The 26970-nt window shown below is 33.3% G+C and overlaps 1 protein-coding gene across 1 annotated transcript in view; it reads right to left on the bottom strand.

The window, feature by feature from the left end:
* Positions 1–5271: 5271 nt before the first annotated feature.
* LOC109068180 (voltage-dependent T-type calcium channel subunit alpha-1H-like) overlaps positions 5272–26970 on the bottom strand; it is a 44056-nt gene continuing 22357 nt past the window's right edge. Inside the window, exons 12-33 of the mRNA XM_042766334.1 lie at positions 25551–25706; positions 22779–22860; positions 22451–22638; positions 21306–21644; positions 20953–21076; positions 20741–20904; positions 19943–20011; positions 19612–19796; positions 18246–18372; positions 17968–18093; positions 16767–16856; positions 15170–15362; positions 12951–13102; positions 12004–12113; positions 10567–10700; positions 9891–9961; positions 9678–9756; positions 9276–9397; positions 8758–9051; positions 7801–7957; positions 7560–7717; positions 5272–6665 (exon numbers count right to left, since the gene is read on the bottom strand). Coding sequence (XP_042622268.1) covers positions 5646–6665; positions 7560–7717; positions 7801–7957; positions 8758–9051; positions 9276–9397; positions 9678–9756; positions 9891–9961; positions 10567–10700; positions 12004–12113; positions 12951–13102; positions 15170–15362; positions 16767–16856; positions 17968–18093; positions 18246–18372; positions 19612–19796; positions 19943–20011; positions 20741–20904; positions 20953–21076; positions 21306–21644; positions 22451–22638; positions 22779–22860; positions 25551–25706 — 4140 coding nt within the window. The 3' untranslated portion in view covers positions 5272–5645. The remainder of the gene's footprint in view (positions 6666–7559; positions 7718–7800; positions 7958–8757; positions 9052–9275; positions 9398–9677; positions 9757–9890; positions 9962–10566; positions 10701–12003; positions 12114–12950; positions 13103–15169; positions 15363–16766; positions 16857–17967; positions 18094–18245; positions 18373–19611; positions 19797–19942; positions 20012–20740; positions 20905–20952; positions 21077–21305; positions 21645–22450; positions 22639–22778; positions 22861–25550; positions 25707–26970) is intronic.

Genomic DNA, 26970 nt, shown 5'->3' on the forward strand with positions numbered 1-26970 from the left:
TCTATGTCATTTGTGTCAAAATCTGTTTTTGTTAAGAGAGAATTAGTACATTTGGTTTAAAAGTACTTTAAGTATGACACTATAAAGAGAGAGAGTGAGAAATGGTGAAGAGAATTAGTAAGTGTGTGTGTGTGTGTGTGTGTGAGTTTGATGGACTCTAGCAGTCAGAGACATGTTCTGGATGAGACAACTGAGATTAGTGGAACAGATTGTTTACTTTAACAAGCATACTTTGCATATATGTGTGTGTGGATGGAAATGTGTGTGCTTGCTCTAATTCTGTCTAATTGCATGATATGGTAAAATGCCACAGATTCCCACAGAAGCAGAGATGTAGTTGTTATATTTTGTCAATGGAAGAAGTTACAGTAGTTATTAAAGACTTTAAGGTGACATATACAGTACTATGAGGTCCTGAATAAAGATGAACCTGTAGAGTGAACCAGACGCTGGATGACACCATTATTGTGTGATGTGATTTAAGGGCTCGTATCATGTTCCTAGTGACATTACAAGCCTAAAATACACTTCAAAATGACAAAACTCTCTTCCACGGAAGAAGAAGAATAAAGGAATGCAGGTTTTGATGGTGAGTAAATAATGTCACAATTTTCATTTTTGGGTGAACAATCACTTTAATTCTTAGGTTATTCTGAGAGAAGGTGAAAAACTGCAATCTAAATTATGACTGTGGCCAGTGTTATTGTATTAACTCACACTAAAACTATTATCATTTTCGCTAATTGAAATAAAGCTGAAATAAATAAAATAACAATATTACATGAAAAACTTGGAAACTAATTTGATCAAAGTACTAAACTTATTAAAACTAAACGCAAATGAATTAAAGCTATATAGAAATATAAGAATGAAAAAAAATAACAAGCATGAAACAAAATTACTAAACTTAATTGAAAACTAAAAATATAAACAAATGCTCATTTAAAATATCAATAAATACTATTAATATTGACATTAATTATAAGATTAATAAAAATATGTGTTTGTTAAAACTGAAATCTTGTAAGCTAAAATAAAATAAAATATAAATTGATGAGAAATTAGAATTTTTTTTTTTTTTGAAAATGTGGAAATTTAAATAGGAAATGTTATCTTAGCAACTAACTTTTAAAAAAGAACCTTTTTGCAAAATGTAAAAAAAAAAAAAAAAAAAAAAAAAAAAAAAAAAACAATGTTTGGTGGAAGGCATTCCTGTTAAATTATTTCAGTCGATCCAGTTTAATAAGCAGACTTTCATGAATGATCCCATAATATGATCCCTAAATGCCATAAAATGCCTTTGAAAAGAAATTTTAAGTTATAAAATGTTTACAGGCATGTATTCATCAATTTGCAACTAGATTTATAGTACAGTGTGTCCCTTATGATAGTGTGCTTTATTATGCCATAAGAAAAGCCAACAGAAATAAGGGCAAAACACAAGCAGGTTGATATACATGCTGCTATTACTACTGTAGGTCAACGCACAGTAGCTTTCTGGTGCTTTCCCCATCATATCAAATACACTGGGATAATACACAAGGTACTGTTATGTTTGTGTTTTAAAAACCAGTATGAATAAGATTGATGACAAAAACCTTAAAATTGAAGTTTGGAGGATGGAATTAAAGAGCTATTAATATGTTTGATAAACTATTTACTATTTCAGAATGGTTATATTTCAATATTTAATTTCTGCTTCATTTTTACTTCAATGTGTTACTTGCCATTTCTTTGTATTTCTTTTGTGAAATGTACTAGCAGTTTCTGAGTGAAACTGTTTCAAAGTAAACCCTACACCATTTTTTTTCCTCAGTGTAGTTAACAGGAGATTAAAAATTGGATATAATTTTATTACACCAGTGTCATGTTGACACATAATGTTTAAGTTTTTTGACTAAAGTTTCTATAGTCTGTCTTCTCCTGCTGCAATGCTTTTCCCCATAGACTTCTACTGTATCACTGTACACACAACCAGGCACGTTCACACACAGACATCACAGGGGGCTTGAGCACCTGCCCTTTTTCTTCCTCGAGAGAAAGTGCCCTTTTTTTCTGGGGAGATTTTCTGTTTTTGTTTGTTTTAATGAATATATACAGAATTCTGGCATGAAACTCTGATGGCACAGTCTGATAGGTCTCATGTATGTGTTTCATGTATGTAATATTTGCAGCAGCAATATTTCTTACATGCTTACAGCAGCATATTGTGGATGTATTGACAGTAGCAAGTCTCAGTACTTGCTCTTCTGCAGCAGTAGCAGCAGCATAGCAGATCTATTCCGCCAAGACCAAATACATTAACATTATCATGTACATTACCATGCCAATCCCTCCGAGAGTTGTCATGACAGACATGTATATGTGTGTGTGTGTGTGTGTGTGTGTGTGTTTGTGTGTTTGTGTGTGTGTGTGTGTGTGTGTGTGTGTGTTTCTGAATTCCCTGTCAAACCAATAAGCTTTCCCTGTCAAACCGATAAAAAATCAAAATATCAGGTCGGGAAATGTTGAGACTTTTTAGTTCTGATGCCTTTTTTCAAAATGGAACAGTACATGCCTTAAACAAGAACTTCATAATTTTGCAGTCTATTTTAATTATGTATGCAGTGTTTTTCCTGTAAAATAACAAGTTAGCACCAACTGCTTTTTTCAGTTTAGTGTGAAGGTCTTTGTTGATTTTATATTACAATAACACCAAAATAATTAAAACAATTTATTGTCTTCTGCAAAATAAACAAATTATTAGTGAAACTATGTCCCTCTCCTTTGTGCAGTCATTTATTCTTAATATATATTTGAAACCAGTAGCATAGAAAACATACACATTGTGGCTTAGTTTCTTTTGTTGTTGCCTGTTCTTGTGACAAAGTGCTAAAGAAGACCATGGTCTCTATTTGAACTGATTATTTTGTAGACATCTGTTGAAAAATAACACAACATGAAACAATTGGGTGAGTGTGAGGGAATTAAAATAGAGTTGTGTTAATATATTTAACGTTTTGTTTAGAGAAAAAAATTAAATATGAGGAGTGCCTTTTTTTCCACTTGAAGCCCTGCCCCTCAAAATGTCTGTGGACACAACTGAGGAACAATTCAAAATGATTTTCTGTGTTAATCTGCAGCACAGATGTAGAAGTTGAACCCGGAACATTCCTTTAATATGTTTCTTCCTGAAGGCCAGTAACATGTAAAACTCTGAACCTTTACAAAAGAATCACATGCCACACAGATATACAGTAATCATCTCATTCATTCAGCTACACAATCCGCATTATGAAACATGCAAATGTTTCCCCTAAAATATTTCTATGTGTCATATACGTACTCTGTAAAACAACAGGGCATTACAATTAGGGTATAACTTTAAAGTTAATTAATCATATGAGATAAGGGTTTGTTTGAAGATGAGACAGTGCTGCCATTTAACCCTCAAGTTCTGTTGAGATTGACTTGCTAATAATTACAATTTAAAAATTAACTAATTTCCCTTCAAATTATTTTATTATTTAACTCTGACCTAGTCAAAACAGATATTATTGAAACTTTAACCCTGTTTTAACACAAATTTTGCATGCACATTGACAGCTGAATATCATCTAGTACATGTTTTTTTTATGTTTGGGGGTGAAAGTCTGATGAAAAAAAAATCAAACTAGATCTTTACAATTTCTTAAAAAATAAATAATAATTCTCATTCAGGTCATGGTTCATGTTTTTTTTTTGCTCTGAAATCTTTACTGATTTTAATAAAGTAAACTTAAGAATAATTGTTATATTTTTACTAATATTTCAAGATGAACATTTACTGGACTGAGGCAACTATGGTTTACTTGATTATTAATACATTTTTTTTATGTTAAGATGTGAGTATCAGATATCATACATCAGGCTTTTGAGGAACATTTGTTCATAAAATGCATCTCTCAGTCTTCACTGTATTGCATTGCATTACATGTTTTGCTCCCAAAATAAAACTACAGAGCTTTGATCATAAACTTAAGCATTTAAATTAGTGCTGTTAAAATTAATGCATTAACACATGCAATTATTTTTTTTTAAAGTTTAATGAGTTAAAAATATTTAATGCAATTATCGCAGGGCGAAACTAGGGTTAGCCATCCCACTCACAACTGCTGCTTCTGGTTACAGGTGAAGAGGGAGCTTCAGTGAACTGCGGTCAGATGAGATGTTGTCAGGCCATATGTCAGTAAAAACCATTTTTCCTTTCCTGTCAGCAGTTATACTGTGCTCGTAGCATGTGCTCTTCAATTGCACACACAAATGCGGGGTGCATGCTGTATATCATGTTAAAGCGCAAAAGAAACTATGAGCATGAAATGTCGTAGTTATGTTGTCAGTTAGCCTAAGTCATGAAGTTACCAAAAAGGTGATTAAAGCTGGCTTAAAACTGTGCATGCATTTATTAAGAACAAAAGAAAAGGAGGAAATCAATAAGTTTTGTAGCTTTAAGGATTCATCTATATTTAGTGTAGAATTTAGAGTTTGATAACTACATTTAATTTCTGTATATTTCCTACTTCCTGAAGGGCACAGGTAACTAAATATGACATTTATTTTAATGGGTTTATTTGAAGATTGCTGAGTTCACTTAAATTATATGTTGTTACCTTTTAAAGTCTAATAAATGTCCAAATTGATAGCTCTCAATTATACTGTAATGTTGAATGGCTATAATCAATGATTAAATATTAGAAGAAAAAAAATTATTTCATAGAGACATCATATAGTATTTGGTATCAGTGATACTAACCTTCAGTCAAAAAAAAGATGCCAATAGTCTTTATGTTGTTTCTACATTATTTTGAAGATTGAAGGTGAAATTATTGCAATATAAAAATAAAATTAAAAACTTTAATGTTAGGTGGGATTAATCATGATTAAGTTCAGAAAAAATGTGATTAATTCGTTTTTTTTTAATCGATTGACAAAACTAATTTAGATATCATCCTAATAAGACATATTTTAAGGAGATACAGTGTAAAGTGACAACTGATAATTATATACATTTTATGTAAGTAGTCTGTATAAAGATCTAATCGACTTATATTACAAGCTATCAGACTTTCATCTTACATTCTGGCCATAAAAATCATGTGTGAGCTTCATATTTTCCTATATTATACTGTGTTATGTTTGTTTTTATTATTTTATTTGAGGTGTGTTTTCTCCACATTATATATGTATTATTATTTTTTGATTTTTTTTTTTTTTTTTTTTTCTCTAAAGGTTCAATAAACTGCACCCCCCCCCCCCCAAAAAAAACTTTTTTTTTCTTTTTCTAAATATTATTCTTTTTACCAGGCTTTACAGAATAAGTTTAAATTAAACTTTTTTTGGGCTATTAAATTATCAACATTTCAGACCCCAAACAAAATATGAGGGTTAAATTTGCACCATCATGTACAGTAATCATATGCCACAATGCAACATGTTTCTGTGATAAAACGTCACAATATCAACCTGTGTGATGAACACTAATAAAAGTTCCCTAATCAATATGATCAGGCAAAAAAGATCAGTTCCATCGGAAACACATTTGCATACTTTTGCCGACACCACCTCTTCCTGTTATTAAAATGCTTCGCAAAGAGGCAGAATGCATAAGTGGCTTCCTGCACAGTTGCCTAGGCAACCGAATCCTCATTTGCTGGATCCCTAGTGCTGGCCATTCTGACCAATACCTTCTTCCTGAGTGGACTCTGAGCTGTATTTCCCATGACCCCCGAACAGGCCTCAGGAGGAAAGGAGTGCGTCGACTGGTCACTATGCGAAAGCAGTTCTGACAGGCTGCTCAGCGAACTTACGTCCGATTGGTCAAAAGAGAATTGTGGGAGGGGCAAATGACTTGGCAAAAGAGGTTCATCCTGCATAACAGGTAGTTCTATGGACTCTCGTGGTAGTGCAGAATCGAAGGACGGTGTCCGCCGTCTTAGGACTGTGCTGCACTCCTGACTGACCGCTGGAGACAGAAGCTCCGCGTCAGTTGGAGGGTCGATGGAGATGCACGGCGGGCTCATTTTCTCCTTCTTGGGCATTGGAGAAGGTCCAGGTGATGGTAAAATTGGCTGCTGCTGAAGCAGTAACTCTTCTCCGTGCGTCGAGTGACGCCGAGAGACGTGGAGTTGAGATAGGAAGCCATTATTTTCCATACTGTTGTACTTCCGTAGACTTTGAGTGCTGGTACCCGGTTGGCGGGCCGCCCCACCGTGCAATGAGTCCTGAGACTGGGCTTCAGAACAGAAGGGAAGTTCATTAGGGGACAAATTTTGGCTGCGTGCCACACGCTGAGAGGCTCTTCTTTGGGTAATGTTCATGTTGAGTCGGACCACCACATCCGAATCCTGTAGTTTGGTTTGTGCGTGTGTTATTTCAAGAGGTTTTATAGATTGCGTCTTGTACGTGGCCTGACGACAGGGGATGCTGCGCTGGCTGTACACATGTCTGTTTGTTTGTACGCTCGCTGTCCGGTTGCGGAGGGGAGGAGGGGGAGAGGCCTGGGGCGAACAGGGGGCAGATCCACCGGTGAGGGGAGCACTAGGTACTTTGAGATGAAGATTATCAATGGAGCAGGGCTTGCTTGGGATGTGTAAGGTGTCTCTGGAGTCAGCGTTTGTGGAATCAATTGAGTCACTCTTTATTGCTTGCTGCAGGTAAAAACAGATGCAAGTACACACATTTAAAAATGATTCATTACATGACAGTTTTGAATGCTATTTTTAATATAATGCAAAACAGATGTAATCTATTTATTTAAAACATATTTCACTTAATACCTAATTTAATGCAAAATATTAAATATATTTTAATTGAATATAGATTAAATTATGTATTCTTTAATTGCATATATTTATGTTATTTATTTTATTTTTTATATGATTAATTCTATCTTATTTTAGATTATAGGTTATTATATTTGAAATACAGATATTTATATACATTTTTTTACAAAATAACTTTTTTTATCTATATATAAACATTTGATATAATTTTATATTAATTTAGATGATAGATTAAACTAATTAATGCTAGATTAAACACTAATTAACAAAATTCTATATTTGTGTGTAATATTTGATGTAATTATATATATATATATATATATATATATATATATATATATATATAGTTACAATTACATAAGAATTATATCAATATATTAAATTAAATAAATACATAATCAATAGTGTATATAGTTACAATTAAATATGAATTATATAATTAGCATAACAATTAACATGATTTTCAGAATGTTTTAGTATTTGGTTTGTCTCTCTTTTGCTTTGATGACAGCAGCATAAACCTTTGCGTAAAGTTTGTGTAAAATCTGATGATAATGTTCTCAACCTGATTTGAGATTTGATCCAATGTAAATAAGAACATCTGTCCTTTTGTATAAATGTTCACTTGATCAATGTAATTTATGATCAATTGTCATTTATTAGTGAAAAAACATTTAACTGTAATTGTCGAATAGATGCAATCTATTGTCATCCCTAGTATAAACAAAGAGTCATAAGGAATGAGAGTTGCTGCAGTACCTGTCTCCGCAGGGCTCTGAAGGCATTGCTAGATCTTGCTCTTTGATTTAGAGGGTGGGGAGCAGGAATGGAAGCCAGGTATGTCTGAGATGCAGTTCCTGGAACCTGCATTACGGCACTATCTTCAAAGGGCTGGGTGCCGAGTGAGAGAGAGGAGCCTAAAGAACACACAGACAGCTTTAGTCATATTCTCTCTCTGCACGTGTGCCATGACCAGTAAGAACTGGCTTCGTTTTGTCACCTGGTAGTGTAGAGTCCTGTTTTGAGAATCTCTCCTGAATGGACCCATATACAGGTTTAACAGGATAGAGCATGTAACTGTCATTAGGTAAGGACAGCATCCGTGATATAGACGGCCTGCTAACTGTCAGGAAGTTGCCATAATTGGGGTCTTGGCCCTGTAAACACAACAAATGTGTGTAACAAACAGTAACGGTTTTCCATTACTTAAAAGCAGGCTTGAAGACACTACATATTCTTAAAAAACCTGCAATATTTATATAATAATAATAATGATAATGATAATGATTATTATATTAAAAATTCTGTATTACAATATTTATTTAATATAATATATAATCTGTTTTATACTCAAATTAAACATTAAATGAAAAAGATTGGTGCACTTTAAAACTTTACATGTTGACTTTAAAATTTTACTACAGATTTATTTTTAACCCTATGGTATTCCTCAGTAGTGGCAACACTTGTGATCCTTGGCAGTGAAAATAGACTGAAGACAATAAGATTAAGAGCATTTTTTAAATAAATAAATATTGTTTTTTTTTCAATGATTTTTATTCTTTAACATTTTGTATTTTGAAGGGACATCTAAATTTTGCACTATTTCTAGATAAAATAATATAAACATAGAAAAAAAAGTTTCTCACATAACTACTTAGTTTTATTAGGTTTTCCATTTAGATATATATTTAGACATTAACAAAGACTACTTTTTACTGCTTAAAAAAAAAACAAAAAAATTATATAATTTTTTTCTTTTATAATTCAACCAAGATTCAAGTAAAGTAAAACTAAACTTTCAGATTTTATTTTCTCATCCTAAGCATATCTAAAGCATTACTCTAATAATATCTATTAATTATATTTGGGGGGTTACATGGTATAATATTTTCAAGAGAACTTTCAACACATGGCCTTATATAGAAATATTTTTTTAAAAATGTACAGAACTCACCTGTTCATGTGAGAAAGTCTCCATTTTAACAGCTGAAACCTCAAGCCCAGTGGCTCCACCCACAGAGGCGGTGCTTTGTCTACGACTGCCATGAAGCTCTTTCTTCAACTCCGCCTCCATCTCAGCCTCCTCACGGGCATCTTTGTTACTGTCCTCTAAATGTTTCATGAGCACAGCGACCACAACATTTACCAGCACAAACTGTGCTATCAGCACGAATGTCACAAAGTACAGAGGCGACAAAAGTGGCAGGTAACTCAGGCATCTGTCATTTTTACATTCCCGCAGGGTATCCTAGACACACACAGAGAAACACAGAAATTGTGAGTTCTGTTCAACTCAAAAAGTGACAAGTCCTGATAATATACTGTATGTGGGCGACAGCTGATCAAATAAACATAAACAGCCTCAATAAACATTTGAATTTTGGGCTTGGAATGACATGAGGGTGAGTTTAAGTCTAATTAAGAGCTAACATTAAACATCCACATTCCATAACATTCAATTTCGCAAAATACCTTCATTATTCCATTCCAGTTATCTCCAGTGGAAATTCGGAACAGAGTGAGGAATGCCATGCCGAAATTCTGAAATGTTGCATGTCTGCTCAATCCCTCACATGGATTCTCCTCAGCGCATTCTGATTTAAAAATAAAGTATTTTAATAGTTCATCTCCAAAATTCATTTATTTAATACACTGTGCAAGTCAGTAAGATTCTGAAGTTATTACTTTTCAACATGGATGCATTGTACTGTATTGATCAAACATGACAGTAAAGACATTCACTGTAGAGCTTTGATTAAATAAATGCAGCCTTGGTGAGCATAAAAGACTTCCTTAAAAAACTTTAAAAAGTTTTACCAACCCCAAACTTTTGAATAGTAGTGCAAGATAATGGAAAATAAAAGGTATACTGACCAAGTTTGCCAAAAAGTTCAACTCCCAGCGCCGCATAGATGAAGAACAGCAGCATAAATAGCAGACCCAGATTACCAACCTAGAAAGCCAGAACATCACCAGAATAAAACCACATACACCATCATCTCGGGCCATATAAGGTCTCTGTGAAGTAGTTTCATAATACAAATAGCATATACTGTAGCACAAGACATACTGTATAAACTTACTGACCTGCGGTAAAGCTTGAACTACTGTATCCAGAAGAGATCTCATTCCTGTGGCCATCTTCAACAGCTTCAACACTGAAAGGGAATTTTATCTCACATATCATTCCTCTTTAGTCCCTGAAATCTCCTTTTGACATTACTGTCAAAACCCAAACTGTAATAAATATATGTTTAGCACTATATAAAAAGAAACAACTGCCATTCTCTACTGTATTCTTTTTGAATAGATTTAAAAATGTAATTTATTCCTGTGATGCAAAGCTGAATTTTCAGCAGCCTTCACTCCAGTTTTCAGTGATCCTGCAGTAATCATTCTAATATACTGATTTGCTGCTCAAGAAACTTTCTTATTATTTTGAATGTTGAAAACAGTTGTGCTACTTAATATTTTTGTGATTTTCTTTCCAAGATTCTTTAATGATTCAAAAGAACAGCATTTATTTGAAATATAAATTTGCCTTTACTTTCATCTTCACTAAAATGTTTAATTTCTTTCTAAAAAAAAGGAAAGAAAATCTTACTGACCCCAAACTTTTGAGCGATAGAGTAAATAAAACTTTTTAAATTTCCCATTTTTATTAGAGGTGCTAGAAAAGCTGGAAACTTCTCTATTGTACCCTGTTTTATTTTGTCATTTGTCACAGCTGCTGTGTGTGTTTTTGTCTTCATGTATTTGGTACCTCTGGCGATGCGCAGCACCCTCATTATGCGAATGATGGTTGGGTTAATGGGAAGTGAGGCATTCAGGTCAATTTCCTCAAGTGTGATGCCCATAATGGAGAGAAGAACAATTGCCAAGTCTAACTGATTCCACCTGACAGAAAAAAGACAGAAACACCGAATGAGATACAGACAAGGTCCTATGAAACCATTTAATATTCTTAAAAAGAGCTAAACTTAACCATTTGAGACTGTTAAAGCATATGTCTTGCTTTAACACTTTCTTTCTTTCTTAACTTTATTTCAAGCTTAAAGAGCAATGGAACACGAAGGAAAGACAATGGAAGACAATGTTAGCATTCGGTATTTATAATTTATAGAGGAAAGTTATTAATTTAAAGACATTTGGGGCTATTTTTCTCTGTCTCAATGTCACAGGATGTGTCACAAAGGTGTCTCATAATTATTAATGAGGCTGCATGACCTTATTTTAAGAGAAGGCCTTGTCACATTATTATTCATGACATCATGTGACCTTTCTCTATGGCTTCAAACAGTGAGTTGATACCATATTAGACCATGGGTTGCAAGTTTTCATGTTTGCATGATATGCGATGCTGACAGAGCAACAGGATTTCAATCAATGACTGACAGGTCTGAAATTTTTTTGTAACAATCATGTTATATAGGAGGGTTGGAAAAGATGCCGTTTGACACTGATAGTTTTGGCATCACAGACACCATTCATCCTCAATTTGAGATTAGACCAAATATAACTTATTCAGGTGTTCTTGTATTATTTTTCTATTACATCAAAGAATCCTGAACAAACAAAAAAGTGGTTTTAAATAAAATTTTTTAAAATAAATTATTAGCACAAGCAGCTTAAATTTTTCAACATTGATAATAATACAAAATAAATGTTTCTTGAGCAGCAAATCTTATGAAACATATTTTAAATAATTTCTGAAGGATCAAAAATGTGACACAGAAGAATGGGGTAATGATTTGAAAATTCAGCTTGAGCAGCAAATCAGCATATTCACATTCTGAAATATGTGAATAAAATTTAAATTATAGCTTTTTAAAAACATGTGACACATAAGAATGGGGTAATGATGCTGTTTATTAATATTTCCGTTTTTGTTGTATTTATGTTGTATTTATTATTTTTGTAAATATGTTGTGTAATATTAAATGTTTTTATATATTTTTTGATTAAATATATTCATAATTTTTTGAACAGTAGTTTATAATTGATGCATTTTAGTTGAACTGCAACATGCCATTAAAGCGAAACTAAACTTATTCCAAGTGTTTTCTCATTGCTTCTTGAAATCCATGACTACTGCGATGAGAACAGATCAATGTCAGTTTCAGAAAAGTACCAACTAGTGAACTTACTGTCTAGAAAACATACTGTATTTCTGCATTGTGTCCACATGATGGAGCCTTACCTCTCTTTGAAAAATCTCCTAAAGCCAAACGCAACCAATTTCAGCACAGCCTCGATCACAAAGACCAGTGTGAAGAAATAATTACAGTACTTCAGACCTTCATCCAGATACTGAGAAACACAGACACAAATAAAGCCTGAAATATTAAACTCTGAACTCAACAGAAATTTAAAATTGACCATTTCTTTATACAGACCTGGTCTTATTATGAATAATGCATCAGTGCAGGTTATTCATACAGTAAAATAATATGTTTTTGTCAAAATCTTTTATTAAAATTTAATAAATTGCTCTGCCTCTAAAACAACTTTTCTTTTCGATTGACATCACCAAGACCTCTTATTTTTCAACACCTCCCAATCTAATACAGTATGTCTATATATTATGCAGTTCCAATTTTTCATGATCCAAATAATTTCTGATGCATAAAATCAATTATAACTCTGTATTTGTTTATATTACATACTGTTTCGCTCTGAATAACATCTGATTATGGAAGTATGGGAGTGAACCAGTGCAATCTTTAACTAAAAATAAAAATACTAAAAAAAAAAAGAATTAATTGTATATAATTAAACTTTCACAGAAATAAAATAGAATATAAAAAATCAAGTTATTTTTTTTCAGTTAGTTGTGAAAGTAAAATTTCTCATTTTCATTTAGTTTAAAGTGAGTAACTAAAATTACTAAAACTAAAATAAAAATTAAAGATATAATAAAACTAATAAAAATGACTAGAACACAACAAAACTTTAAAATTACACTAAAATGAAAAATATAAAAATTTATATTATTAATAAATGCTAAGATCCTGAAATAACAATTGCTATACTAAATACATTTAGCATTTTTGCAAACAGGTTTGTGTTAAACTATTGATAGTGTCATTGCTCTGCAGAAGTGACGTCTCTGTGTGTGTGTGTGAGTGTGTGTGTAATACACCAAACCTTGGGTTGTCTGTAGTGCTCCATTGACATTGTGAGCACATTAATGGCGATGATGATGGTGATGAAGAGGTCCAGATAATGGCTAGTGCAGACTGTGTGAATATAGAGGCGTGTTGGAGAGTAGTCTGCATAGTATGGTCTCTGCAGAGCCTCTAAAAGAAAAAAAAAACAAACAAAAAACAACACAGAGAACAATAGAACACCTTCATTAGGGTGTATTCAGGTCATTCAGGTACTTACACACACACTCATCTTGCATCGATGCTGTGAACATCCTCAGTCAAGATTTTAGTTTTAAAAATGTCTCTTTTGTAATACAGATTTGAACTGAATATATGTTAATATTCACAAGATTTGCAAGGTTTCACTGAAAATAACTCAAGGGCAAGCTGTGTGTTGTTAGTGCACTGTATAGGCTACTTTGTTGTCCCTGTCAAACACAAGCACACTGACCCAGTTTTTGTCTGGCCAGTAAATTGCTAACGTAGCAGTGTGTGTGTGTGTGTGTGTGTGTGTGTGGTGTGTGTGTGTGTAGTCACAGTTAGCAAACAGTCGAGTCATCTGAGGGATGTTATAAATGTCCAGCCAAGCGTCCCCCCACATCCATCATGGCTCAAGACTGCTCAAGGTGTCTTTGAGACAAGCTTTGTGAGCATTTGAGGGAGGGAGAGAGCAAGTGATGTCCTGAGACAGCTAACTAATTCAGTTTCCAGTTCAGGCACCCTTACAAACAGTACTGTGGCAGTAACATGGTGCACAAATGGTATTTAATACCATGGTACTGTGAATATTACTTGTGTAAAACTCACATCCTTGATGCCAGGGAGATGTGGATGGTTGCCAGGCTGTTGCTATGTAGTTGCTCAAGTGTGCTAAATGGCTTTTATCATGTTGCTATATGGGTGCTATGGGTTTTTTGAGTAGATTTTACAGTGTTGACATATGGTTTTATGGTGCTAGCAGTGTTGGGTAGTAATTTATTACATGTAATCTGGATTATGTAATCAGATTCCAAAATTCATTACTTGTATTTAGAGTATATTACATTTCATAATACTCATAATCAGATTACTTTTTATGGATTTACATTTACATTTCACCTGGACTATATTCACAAATGTGAAGTAAATAAATCTGCAAACCATGCTTTTGATTTGAAAAATATGTTGTTGTTTTTTAGTGTTTAAATTATCTTTATTTTACATATTTATGATTTAATTAATTAATTTTTTATCAACCCACAAACACACTGCAGTTCTTACATTAAGTCCAGTTTGGGAAACCCTGGTGTAATGTAATGTTTAATGCATTTTATGATGTTGATATAAAAAATGGAAATATATATTTTCTTCCTCTTTGCTTTTTTTATATCAATATGGTACGTTTAATGGTAAAGTTTAAAACAAGTTTGATAAAAAAGTAATCTAAATGTGATCTAAAAAGTAAATTAACTAAAATGAGTAACCTAGATTACGTTGCTAACTACAGTTTTCATTATGTATTCTGTAATCAGTAACACTACAATTTGTGAGTAATCTACCCAGCACTGGTTGCTAGGGTGTTCAGATATGCTATGCAGTTGCCAAAGTGTAAGCTGCGTAAGACAATTGCTTACTGTCCCTTAAAGAGCCCATTCTGACACCTAAACATGGCTTAGGTCCCTAAATTTGTAAAATATAAGAAATATATCTAGCAATTGTTTAAAATTCTGACTAAAGTTTTTATATTTGTGTTACCTGACACTAGAAGTTCTAAAGTAAGGTTATTGTTAATCATAATCAAAACACATAATTAAAGTGGGATTTGATGCAAGAGTAAATATTTAGAGTAAACTTATAATTATGTGTCTCCTGTCTAATTAAATTCTGGTTATGTGGATTTGAATTCAAACAAAGTCAAAGGGCTCTTGAAGAGCGCAGCGGTGGAAATCACTACTAATTCTCCATTTCTTAAGCTAAATACACACAACAGCAATTAAACTCTACTAACATTTGTGATACAATAAAGTTACAAGGAATAAAACCAATGTGTTGCATGCTAGTTTTATTCTAACCAGCAGTGACAAGCCACAAAATATTTTGTTGCTCTCTGCTCCTCTAAATATTAAAGTGGTGAAAAATCCATTTTTTTCTTTAGTTCGCTTTCAGTGACAGCAGAAAAATGACTGAAACATTTTATTATGACACAGTCTGACTCAAACATATACAACAAACACTCACTCCTGCGTCTTTTTTCCATGCGCTTCTGTCTCTTCTCCTCTCTCTGTCTGGCCTCCTCTTCCTCCTGGTCTTGTCTACACTTGTGGAAATTCTCGACCACCACACCAACAAACATGTTCAGCACGAAGAAGCTGACGATCAGCAGGAAGGAGATGAAGTACAGAAGCATCCAGGGATTATGATTCCTTATGGGTTCAAAAGAAAAACAGAGAAATCATTTAGATAGAAATTGTGGTGACATTGGACAACTAAAGAAGTAATTTTCATAAAGAAATATTACTGTGTACATGTAATCAGCATACTGTAGTAAGAGTATATTAAGCATATGCATTTTATGAGCTTGCAAATACTTTTCCTACCATTATTTTTTGGAAATGGTAGATGCTCGCTCTTGGCATTTACTTCGCTGCATCTAGAGTAATTCTGCACATTAATTTAATCTCATAAAACTCACTAATTTAGGACTGTGACAACAACTTGAAATGAATTTAAAAATGCAGGTCACAAGGCTTAATGTTTTCACTCATCTGAACATTAATTTATTTATTTTGATGCTGCTTTCATCTCCAAAAGCATGTTTCTTCAAAACAACTCATAGCATTCATAATTAGTTTGGTCATGTCATGTGCCAAAATTAATAATATTCAGAATACTATTCCAGCTGTCTTAGTTAAACACTAATTAAGTTTATTTTTAAGAATAAAACTACCTAAAAATGAACCTTCAAAATTCAATATACTGTACACTACCATTTACATATTTGGGAACATTTTTCAAAATAAGTCTCGTATGCTCACAAAGACTGCAATTATTTGATCAAAATACAGTGAAAAGTTTTTTTTTGTTTTTTTTTTTAATTTTGAAATTTTTTATACTTTATTTTTTTTTTTGTTTTTTGTAATTTATTCCTCTGATGGCAAAGCAACATTTTCAGCATCAAACTACTGGAATACTGGTTTTAACACAGCACGTAGCATTAACATGAAGCATACATAATCAGAATATGCACACGTAAAAGTCATTGCAAGTTTCCAGGATGAAAAGAAGGCAGAGAGAAAGGAGCCCATCAGTAAGAAAGCAAAGACAGGAAATGTGACAGGAAAAAAGTGCAGAATGGAATGGAAACTCTGTACTTGTCTTATTGTATAGGCAACACAATTGGTATTTGTCACCACACAAAAGATGGGCCGCTATAAAGGCCACTATGTAAAACTGTGTTGAGTCTGTTACTGTCCATGGACTCAATGTTCAGTGTATGTGTGTGTGAGAGAGAGTGTGTATAAGACCTCTCAGTGGAATTAAATGATGAATGTTCTGTCTCTCCTCCTCAACCTGCTCATTTTGGTGTCCTCCACTGTATTTTTATCTCTCTCTCCCTTATTCTTCAATTCAGGGCTGAATTAATCAAACACTCGCTTTACCTAACAGCCCGCTGCTGCCTTTTGTGAATGTGTCACTTGAGCTTCAGGCAAGAAAAAAGCAGTAAACACTCCTGGTGCCTGTGTTTTCTTTTGTTATAATGGACAGATTCAGAGTAAGGTGTAAATGTTTCCACACTAGAGTTATCTAAAGAATGCACACACACACACACACACACCTGTTGGTCCACAGCCACTGCATCTAAGCCATCGTACATGATGTTGACCCAGCCGTCTTTAGATGACAGGACGAATAATGACATCAGTGCCTGCAAAACATAGATAAAATGGATTAATGTGAATAAGAGAATATTTTACAGAATTACTGTATCACTGTCAACAACATAAATATATGTAAAATGTTTAGGGGAAGGTGAGATGCCACTGCACAGAAAAAAAAGAAAAGAAAAAAGTTTTGTTTTGTTTTTGAGAAAAAAATATCCAAACAAACTAAATTTCCTTGGGAAGAAAAAACAACTTTTTTAAAGAATATGTCTTGAATTAAATTTTTCTCCATTAAGTTTCCATTGTTTGTGGTCAATTTGATTGTTTTATGGTATTGAAAGAAGTCTCTTATGCTTAGTTATCTGGTCAAAAATACAATAAAAACAGTAATATTGTGAAATACTCTTTTCTATTTGAATATATTTTAAAATGTAATTTATTCCTGTTATGCCAGCCATAATTCTAGTCTTCCAAGTCACAAGATCCTTCAGAAATCATTCTAATATTCTAATCAAGTAACATTTCATATTATTATCATACTATCAATGTTGAAAAGAGTTGTGCTGCATAATATTTTTGTGGAAAACGTGATACGTTTGTGATAAATGTTTAGGAATTTTTTTATGAATAGAAAGTTCAAAAGAACAATATTTATTTAAACATTTTTGTAACAATGTATAAGTCCTTAATGTCGCTTTTGATCCATCTAATGTATTTATGCTGAATAAAAAGTATTAATTTCTTTCAAATAATAATCTTATTGACCCCAAAACTTTGAAAGGTAGTGTGAATTTTTGATTGTTTGAACTGTCAGCACTTGACATTCAAATCAAGCACATGTTGGATGTGAAACATAATTTTAATTAATAACATGATGGTATTAAAGTTGCAGGTCTAAACTAAGAATAGCACATATTTCACATATGAAACAACAGAAGAGAAAAACTGTCCACCAGTACCCTTTCATTTTTGATGAAATGTGCTTGTGTGACCTGAATCTAAAATATAATGGGTTGCTTCATGGTTTAGAAAAAGGCCAAATGGAAAGGTTGATTATGTTAATAAAAGAAGCCACCAGTGGACATAATTCATTCTTCATGAATTCCCCCTTAATTTCTATGTGTGCATAAGTGAGAGTGAGTGTGAGTGTCCTACCTGACCCAGGTTATCGAAGTTGTACTTCCTACGGACCCATCTGTATTTAGCCCGCAGGCATTCAGATTTATTGGTGATATTTCTAGTATCAAAGCCTTCACAATGATAAAACTTCCCCTTAAAGAGCTGAGCAAAAGAAAAACACCTTACATTTAGACAGCATTATTACAAATAAACTGCTCATTACAAAGCAAACAATTGCTCTAAGTTAATAAAAATGAAATGAATTCCGATTTTGTCTTCTTTTAAAAATTTAGACACTACCAATGTGTGTGTACCTGAACTCCCAGAATGCCAAAAACAATGAAGAAAGCACAACAGATCAACACAATATTTCCAATAGGTCTGAGAGACGTGATCAAGGTTTCAACAACCAGCTTCAGTCCGGGAGCCCTGCTTATGACCCTGATAACACAAACAGACACAAAGAAATGCATATTTAGTGTGCCAACAATATCTGAACTCAATGCAAAAGCACTGAACTAGAAAGCGGCTGCTAATAAAGGGGTTCAGAGTGTTGCACAACAAGCTGACAAGACAAGATGTTCTCTAGTGTTAGCCTTGAAATGAATAGGTAAGTCTGCTCAGCAGAATATCTCGCTGTCAGAAATTTGCACGGTTTTGTTCAGATGTGTCTAGCGGAATAGTTTCCCGACAATAACAAGAAATGAAATGTGGTTTCAGCACCATGGACAGCAGCATTATAAAATTTAGGGATACATTTTTTTTTTTTTGATTAATGTCAAGCTTTTGGTTTGAAGTGCAAATAAAATTTGAGAGCTTTGGCAAAGGGAAGATTTTCAGCATATACAAATTAATTTAGGTCTACTCCTCACACAAAATTACAGTATGAATTAAGAATAGTGATACACTGTAATAAAATTTTACCAAAATAACGAAGGTGAAATTAATTTAATAATCAATTAATTAATCAAATTTATATAGAACTGAATACTGAGATAAAAATTAATTTATCTTATCTAATTTATCATTTAAATTACACATAGGTTTTAATTATATAATTATATTTCTGTTACAATTGATTGTTGAAATATGAACATTTAAATGGTAGCTGTAATAAAAACTTGTTTTCATGATTTATTCAAACATGTGTTAAAGAATTTTTTGAAATTCTTTATAAAATTGACGAAATGTAAAAGCTGAGAATTTTTGCTCATGCATCAACTGAAAACAGCATAGAATTTAACAGCATAGAATTAATTAATCAAACTGAAGATTGATTAAAAATGTGAACTGAGTATCATCAATGCAGCTGTTTCGTAACCGTTTGAGTCAATGATTTCAGCCATCCAAAACCTTTTCAGAAAATAATTTTCGCCAAAATTTTGGTTACTGAAATTATGGTGCATCACCATTTCAGATAAATTGAACTATGGTGCCAGAGTTGTATACTGTACACTACTTTTGAGAATTTTTTGAGTTTACCAGCTCTGTGCCCAATTCACTTCCACTATATTGCAAAAGAGAAGTGTGGACAATCTGCTAAACATCTTCTTTTGTGTTCTTCAGGAGAAAGATGAGTGAACTACCCCTTTAAGAATATTACAGAAGCCTACAATAGAGGACTTGATGTACTTCTACGCATTCATACACACCCACACACACCTTTAATAAGAGTCTTACCTCAAGGGTCTTAGTGTTCTGAGCAGTCGAAGTACTCGTAAGATACCCAAGATTCTGTTCCCACCAGAGGAGGCGAGAGAGACCAGGAAGTCCACAAAAGACACAAATACCAGCAGGCCATCTAGAACATTCCAGCTGCTCTTCAGGTATGAGCCTGGACCAGCATACAGCCCAAGAGAAACCACCTATAACACCAACAACATAATAATCATAATCACTGTCATGAGCATGCTGACCTGAATCTACCTTGTCTTATTATTGTATTATAAGTTACTAAACTAAAATGTTTGCCTTTATTTAATCAATTAACAATATTGTATTAATTTCCTACCTTCACAGTCATCTCAGCCATAAAGATCACAGTGAAGATGTAGTTAGACACTTTAAGAAAAATCCGTTCCTGTCAAACAAACAAATAAATAATGAAAATGTCATTTAAAATGGCAACAAATGCACCACATCCTTTAGAGACCAATAAAAGAGCAGCTATGAGGTGTTCCTGTGTTTTACTCACTGAATCCACCTAGTGCGACTATTTACAGCATTTATTTAGCATATTATGACATTTCATGACTGAGATATAATGGATATTATAATTTTAAAGTTGTATTCAGGGATTTTTTTTAGGTTTATAGATTATATGCACATTAAAATGTTTCAAAAGAGTAGAATCATATAATTCTGAAATCAGTTTCCAATATTAACCCACATAACCATATATCATTATGATAAAAGAATATAAATGATTATTTTTCTCAATTCATGTACAAAAATATATAGTTTTAAATGCAAAAATGTATTACATTTAAACAAATTAAATACAATTTAAATAAATTCTGCCAAGTGATACAGTTCATTAGTTCTAACTAAGATACATTTATAATATTTATATAGACTATATAATATAAAATGGGCTTTTTTTACAGTGGCTTTGAACGCGGCTCAGTCAATCAGATTTAAGCTGGCACTGCTACAAATGCAGTTTCAATAATACAGTGACATGTACCATCATCATTCATACCACATTCACACCATTAGCATCTTACTGACCCCAAGCATTTGTACAGTAGTATACATATATAATAAAGCATGATGATAGTGCTAGAACAGGTGTTGTGATTGTGTTCACCGTGCTGTCAGCCTGGATGTCAGGTCTCTCTAGAGCGATTGTGATGCAGTTAAGGAAGATGAAGAACAGCACAATATGATCAAACATCTTATGAGTGATGACCTTCTGACAGCGCATACGGAACCTGCAGAGAACAAGAGAGAGATCTGTGTGAACAGCATAAAAATGTGCAAGCACAGCATTCATTAGATGTGTATATGTGTGTATTTAGCTGGTCTGGTGTGTTGGGTTTGAATTATTTTGTTGTGGGGGTAAGTTAAGTGAAATGTCCTCATGGTCTCTACACCACTGGGGTTTATACGGCTCCAACAGTTTCTTCACAATCAGACACCAGCTCTAAATGAAACATAAACATAATACCAAATAATATGTGTATTTTCTAAAGAAAATATTATAATATTATATAATATAAAATTATATTATAAATATTATTTTATATATAAAATATTATAAACTTATTAAACACTTAATATTTGAAATATTTAACAATGGAAAGAATATTTTATCTGTGTGACTGATATATTAGTATAATCAATAATAAAAATGATTAAAGACAAGGTTCCACCTCCTCAAATTCATTATCATCCGCCTCCTGTGTGGATGGTGGATCAGGACGTGTTGTGTTCGGAGAGGATGGATACCCTCCATCTAGTCTGCCGTTACACTCCAAATATGGGCGTGGAACCTGGAGGAGCTCTGGATAATCAAATGACCCAAGACATGAAACTCCGCCCAGACTGCCAGTCCTGCTGGATTTCCCATCTTCTGATTGGCTGTCATCCATGCTGTCCTGTCCCGCTCCTGAAAGCAATGACTCATGCTCACCTGACTGAGCGCATCTCATTAGACTGGGGGCATGGCCAAGGCTGTTCCAGCTGGAGCGGCGACTTCCCCAAAGGCTGGACTACAACAGACACACAAACTGTAGCTAATTATCACGGCATGCAACAATTGGTGCAGTATGATAGAACAAATTAAAAAAGAAATAAGTAAGTTGACATATATACAGCAGTGAGAGGGACAACATGGACAATTTGTAACCACTTACATATGACAATTAAGATCATTTGGGATGACTGAATTTGATGGTTAATAATTAAATAATTAATTTAATCTTAAATTAAATTATATTAATTATCCCTGCTGTTATGGATGTTTATCAAATGGTATCAGTAAAAAATATATATATTATATTATATTATATAACGATAAGGGAAACTGATCATACCAGAGAAAAGCAGATAATAAAATAATTTATACTTTTTAAAAATAGTCATAATAGTAATACAGTTATAAATAATAGTTTACATAGTTATAAATAGTAAATATGATTTACACATTTATTTACATTACTTTTGTATTTTTAATTATTCATTTATGCATATTTGGTTAGATATTTAATTTCACATCAAATATAATGGAGCATATCAATATTAAAACAAAACTCCAAAAGCTCAAAATATAAAAGGCAATAAAAACTGTAGGAGGCCATGGTAAAAACCACTTTAATGAAGAAGAAAAAAAATCTTCATGTGAATGTTTGTTTTCAAAATGTCATGCTAAAAAAAATGTACAATGCTTATTTATATTTGGTGTGAAAAGCCTTAAAAGCACTAATTCTAATATGAATATAGATCAAAACATCAATTGAAATGTTTGTTTATGAATACTATTTGTGTAGGTTTACTTGTAATGGCATTTACTCCTCACCAGGGATCTTTGGTCATGGGGCTCGGTGGAGGTGTTGCTGTTGCGCCGTGATTGGCTATAGATGTGTGACACCTCAGTTCTGGGTGTGGCGTTGAGCTGTATGTGTGTGTTGTGAGGTGGCATGGATGCTCGAGGTTCCAGGTGTCCATTAGAGATGGGCATTAATGTCTGCATTTTCATCTCTGATCCTAATATCAACAAGAGATTAGCATAAAATAACAAAACATATCAAAACACACACACACACACACACACAATCAAAAAGAGATTAGCATACAATAACTCCACACACACACACACACACACACACACACACAGACACACACACCTGAATTCAGTAGTTCTCTCAGTTTGTCCTCATCACCATAGTCAGATGACATGTCATCAGTGTCTGATCTGCTAGCATCACCCTGAAATAGAGAGAGAAATGACATTTAAAGGCTAGAATTTTGAATTCATAGTAATGAATCATCATATTTTCACATCAACCCAAACATCACAAGGCCAGCCTAAATAAATGCAGAACAAACACAATTACATTTGCTCTTTCAAGGGTATGCAACTCTCTATCTTCTAATCTCATGCTTAGTTAACCTATTTTTCATTTTGTCCTCGTCCTATTTCCTGTGAGTCATTGAACTTCCTATGCATTTAAAATCAAGATGAAACAGCATTATGGATCCATTTTAAGTATTATTTATTAATGTATACTTTTCTTTTTTTTAACAGTGTGATTCCTATTTGTCACTAAATATGATTTATTTATGTCGCTTTTGTATTTTTATTTCTTTTTTATGCATATTTGGTTTTGTATTTAGTTATTTTAGTATCAAATACAACATGGTCTGCAAAATTCTAGTTTCAGTATTAAACCAAGTTTCAGTATTAAACCAAGACTCTTATAAAACAAAATAAAAAGGCAATAAAAGCAATAAAAACAATAAAAATGTCCATGGTTAAACATTTGTCCATGGTTAAACATGGTTAAACCACATTTTTTTTTTTTTTTTTTCACTTTCATTTAATGAAGAAGAAACAAAATTCAGGTGAATGGTTGTTTTTAAAATTCCATGCTGAAAATTTGCAATGAATATTAGAATCATGTTTGATGAGAAAAAGTGATCATTCTAATATGAGTATAGATAAAAAAAAAAAAAAAATATTTTTTTTTGATTTTTTTATTTTTTTAGTGGGGAATAATTAATGCTGGTAGTTGATGTTTTTTTTTCAGCCCCATTTTATTTCCATAATTTTAAATATTTAAAACAGTGAAACAGGATATTTCACTAGAAAGAAATCCATTGGAAATAGATTTTATTGTGATAAGTTGTTGTTCTATACCAAAACACACTAGGTTGTGTACTTCCTAGATGAGTTATGACACAGGAACAACGGCCATTAAGATTTGCTTGTTTATACTCCAAAATCTCCAACTGTAAATATGTGAAAAAATAAGGAGTGGTAAAAGGAGCGAAAAAGTGAAAAAGCAGGAATGAATGAGAATCAGCAACATTCAGCAGAGTAACAACCGGAAAAGTGAGTGTAAATGTTTCTGTTGAGTATTGTGTGAGTAGGTAAAGTGTCCAGTGTGTATGTGTGTGATATTTGTACTTTGTGGACAAAAGAGAGAGAGAGATAAAAGACAGAGAGGAAAAAAGGAACCACAGAAGGTTTGAGTGAAAGCGTTTTCCTATCAAAAAAACATCATCACACCAGCTGGAGCTCAGCATCTGCGCTTATACACTACAGATGAGTCTCATCTACATGAAAATTACACACACACAAACCAAACATACACAAATCCACACAATCAATCTCTTTGATGTGACACCAATAACGAAAGGAAACAAGAGTGTGTTTTTCTTCATTTCCATGTGCGCTCAAAGGAAATCCCTTTTTTTCATGGTGTGCATAATGATTACTGTGCTGTAATTGAGTTACAGTGCAATAATTCTAGTCCTCTGATAGCATCTTATTCTTAACATGAAATTTCCCTCTTGGAAACTCAATTAAATGCAATATGGCCACATCTAATTCAGTCGTGCAAAGGATTCGCGCAGATGTTGCAAAGTAGAGAAAGTAGTTTCAGTGATCTGTTAGTTACAGTAGTAGCCCCCCAAAATATCTAGAGACTCAAAGGAATAGTTCACCCAAAAAATTTAAATTTGGTGAAAATGTATTCACCTTCAGGCCATTCAAGATGTATGTGAGTTTGTTTCTTCATCAGAACAGATAAGGAGAAATTTAACATTACATCACTTGCTCACCAAGATGCTGTGCAGTGAATGGAGAGTCCAAACAGCTGATAAAAACATCACCATAACTCCAGTCCATCACTTAACATTTTGTGAAGTGAAAAGCTGTGTGTTTTGTAAGAAACAAATCCATCATTAAAGTGTTTTAACTTTAAAAATTCACCAAAATACCAGTCCCTGATCCATAATAAATCTTCCTCTAGTAAAAATTCAAAGAGATATTTAGAACTGTTTTGGACTGATTTTCCTTGTAAATGGTGCTTGCTCTTTGCATATTTCTCTCCACTAATTCGGATGAGATGACTTTTTCACTGGAGAAAGCAATATTATGGATAGAAGACTATTTTAGCTGGAAGCAATGGTTTGAGGTTAATAATCCATCTTGATGGATTTAATGCTTACAAACTCACAGAACTCACAGTTCACAAGATGTTAATTGATTGACTGGAGTCGTGTGGATTATTTATGGATTATTGTGATGTTTGGACATTACAATAATCCAGATGTTTGGACTCATTCTCTCATTCTGACGGCACCCATTCACTGCAGAGGATCCATTGGTGAGCAAGTAATGTAAGGCTAAATTTCTCCAAATCTGTTCTGATGAAGAAACAAACCCATCCACATCTTGGATGGCCTGAGGATGAGTACATTTTCAGTAAATTTTCATTTTTGGGTGAACTATTGTTTTAACCCAAAACATACTCCCTGCATTAGATACAAAATATTAAAGAAACTGGCATTTATTTGAAAGAAATATATTACAAGCAGACTTTTCAATCAAAACATTTCAAGAAAAGATATATACTGTACTGTAGTCCCTAGTCCAACATATACAGTCTTACCTCAGCTTGAAAGCCCTCTACTAAGATGGCAACTAGTAAGTTGAAGAGGACGTAATTCCCAAAGGTCATCAAGGCCACAAAGTACAGAGCCGCCCAGGGGGAGGTGGAGGCCATGCCGTTATATAGAACCACATTCCAGTCCTCCTGGGTCAAAATCTGTAGAGACACAGGATGACTGTTATCACAAATTTGCACAAATATCACATTTTAAACTGTTGTCTTACATTGTGAGCAGGCAAATACTGTAGTATATAACCACCAATTAACACCTGGCTTTATCTAAATGCTTTTAAAAATGTCAAAATTTCATTTATTGCTTTAACATACCTTGAAAAAAATCAGTATTTTGATTATAACGATTAATGATATATTCATATTAAGCATATTTAATGGGTGATGGATAAATATTAGCAGATAACACAACCAAAATTGAACTTGAATTGAAACATCTGAAACTGAATTGAAAAAATAAAAAATAAAAATTGCATCATTTTGAGTATTAATGCATAATGTAACTCTCACTGGCTGCAGAAATTTTATGAAAGATTATTCTGATTTCATTATCTGATTTACAATATTTAATATAAAATTATAAATTATATCAACTACAACAATAGTAATAATAATTATTTTTTGTTGAAATTATAAAAAAAAAAAAAATTGCAACGTTTATCTAGCTTGAAAATGTATTTTCTTTAAAAAGGACACATTTCCACTAATAAAACTTAATATAAATATTTAACTATAAATGTAATAATAGAAAAAAATCATTAGCACAAGCAAAGTAGCAAATTATTTATATTTACACTAACTACAAGGTATTTTAAGGGTATTATTACAAAGAAAGAAAAATCATCATTGTTAGTAAAACAAATGAAACCTTTATTTTTTTTAATTTTTTGGTTCATTTAAAAATCAACTTGCAAATGTGAAGAAACTTTGTATAGTTTGTTTTCCCTTCACTCCAGCACATTTCACACAGGCATCACAACAGAACCTGAACTCATCTCTGCCTCTTCCTGCAGACTGATTTAGAACAGAAGAAAAACAGCAGGTTCAGTCTGGAGTTTATATTCTGCTTACAAAGGCACACACACACACACGCACGCACGCACGCACGCCCGCACGCACGCACGCACGCACGCACGCACGCACTCCACGCACGCACGCACACCCACACACACACAAACACACACACACACACACACACACACACACACACACACACACACAACACACACACACACACACACACACACACACACACACACTCCCACCCACACTGACAGAAATAGAGATTAGGGAAATTAAAGGCTCCTGGTGCCGAAGAAACCCTGACTCTGATGGCTTCCCTCAGGGCCTGGAGTTAATACAGCATCATATCAGTATTTGCACAAGTGTCACCCCAGGTGACCTCATC

The sequence above is a fragment of the Cyprinus carpio genome, chromosome A1 (assembly GCF_018340385.1).
Source record: "Cyprinus carpio isolate SPL01 chromosome A1, ASM1834038v1, whole genome shotgun sequence".
Classification (NCBI taxonomy): Eukaryota; Metazoa; Chordata; class Actinopteri; order Cypriniformes; family Cyprinidae; genus Cyprinus; species Cyprinus carpio.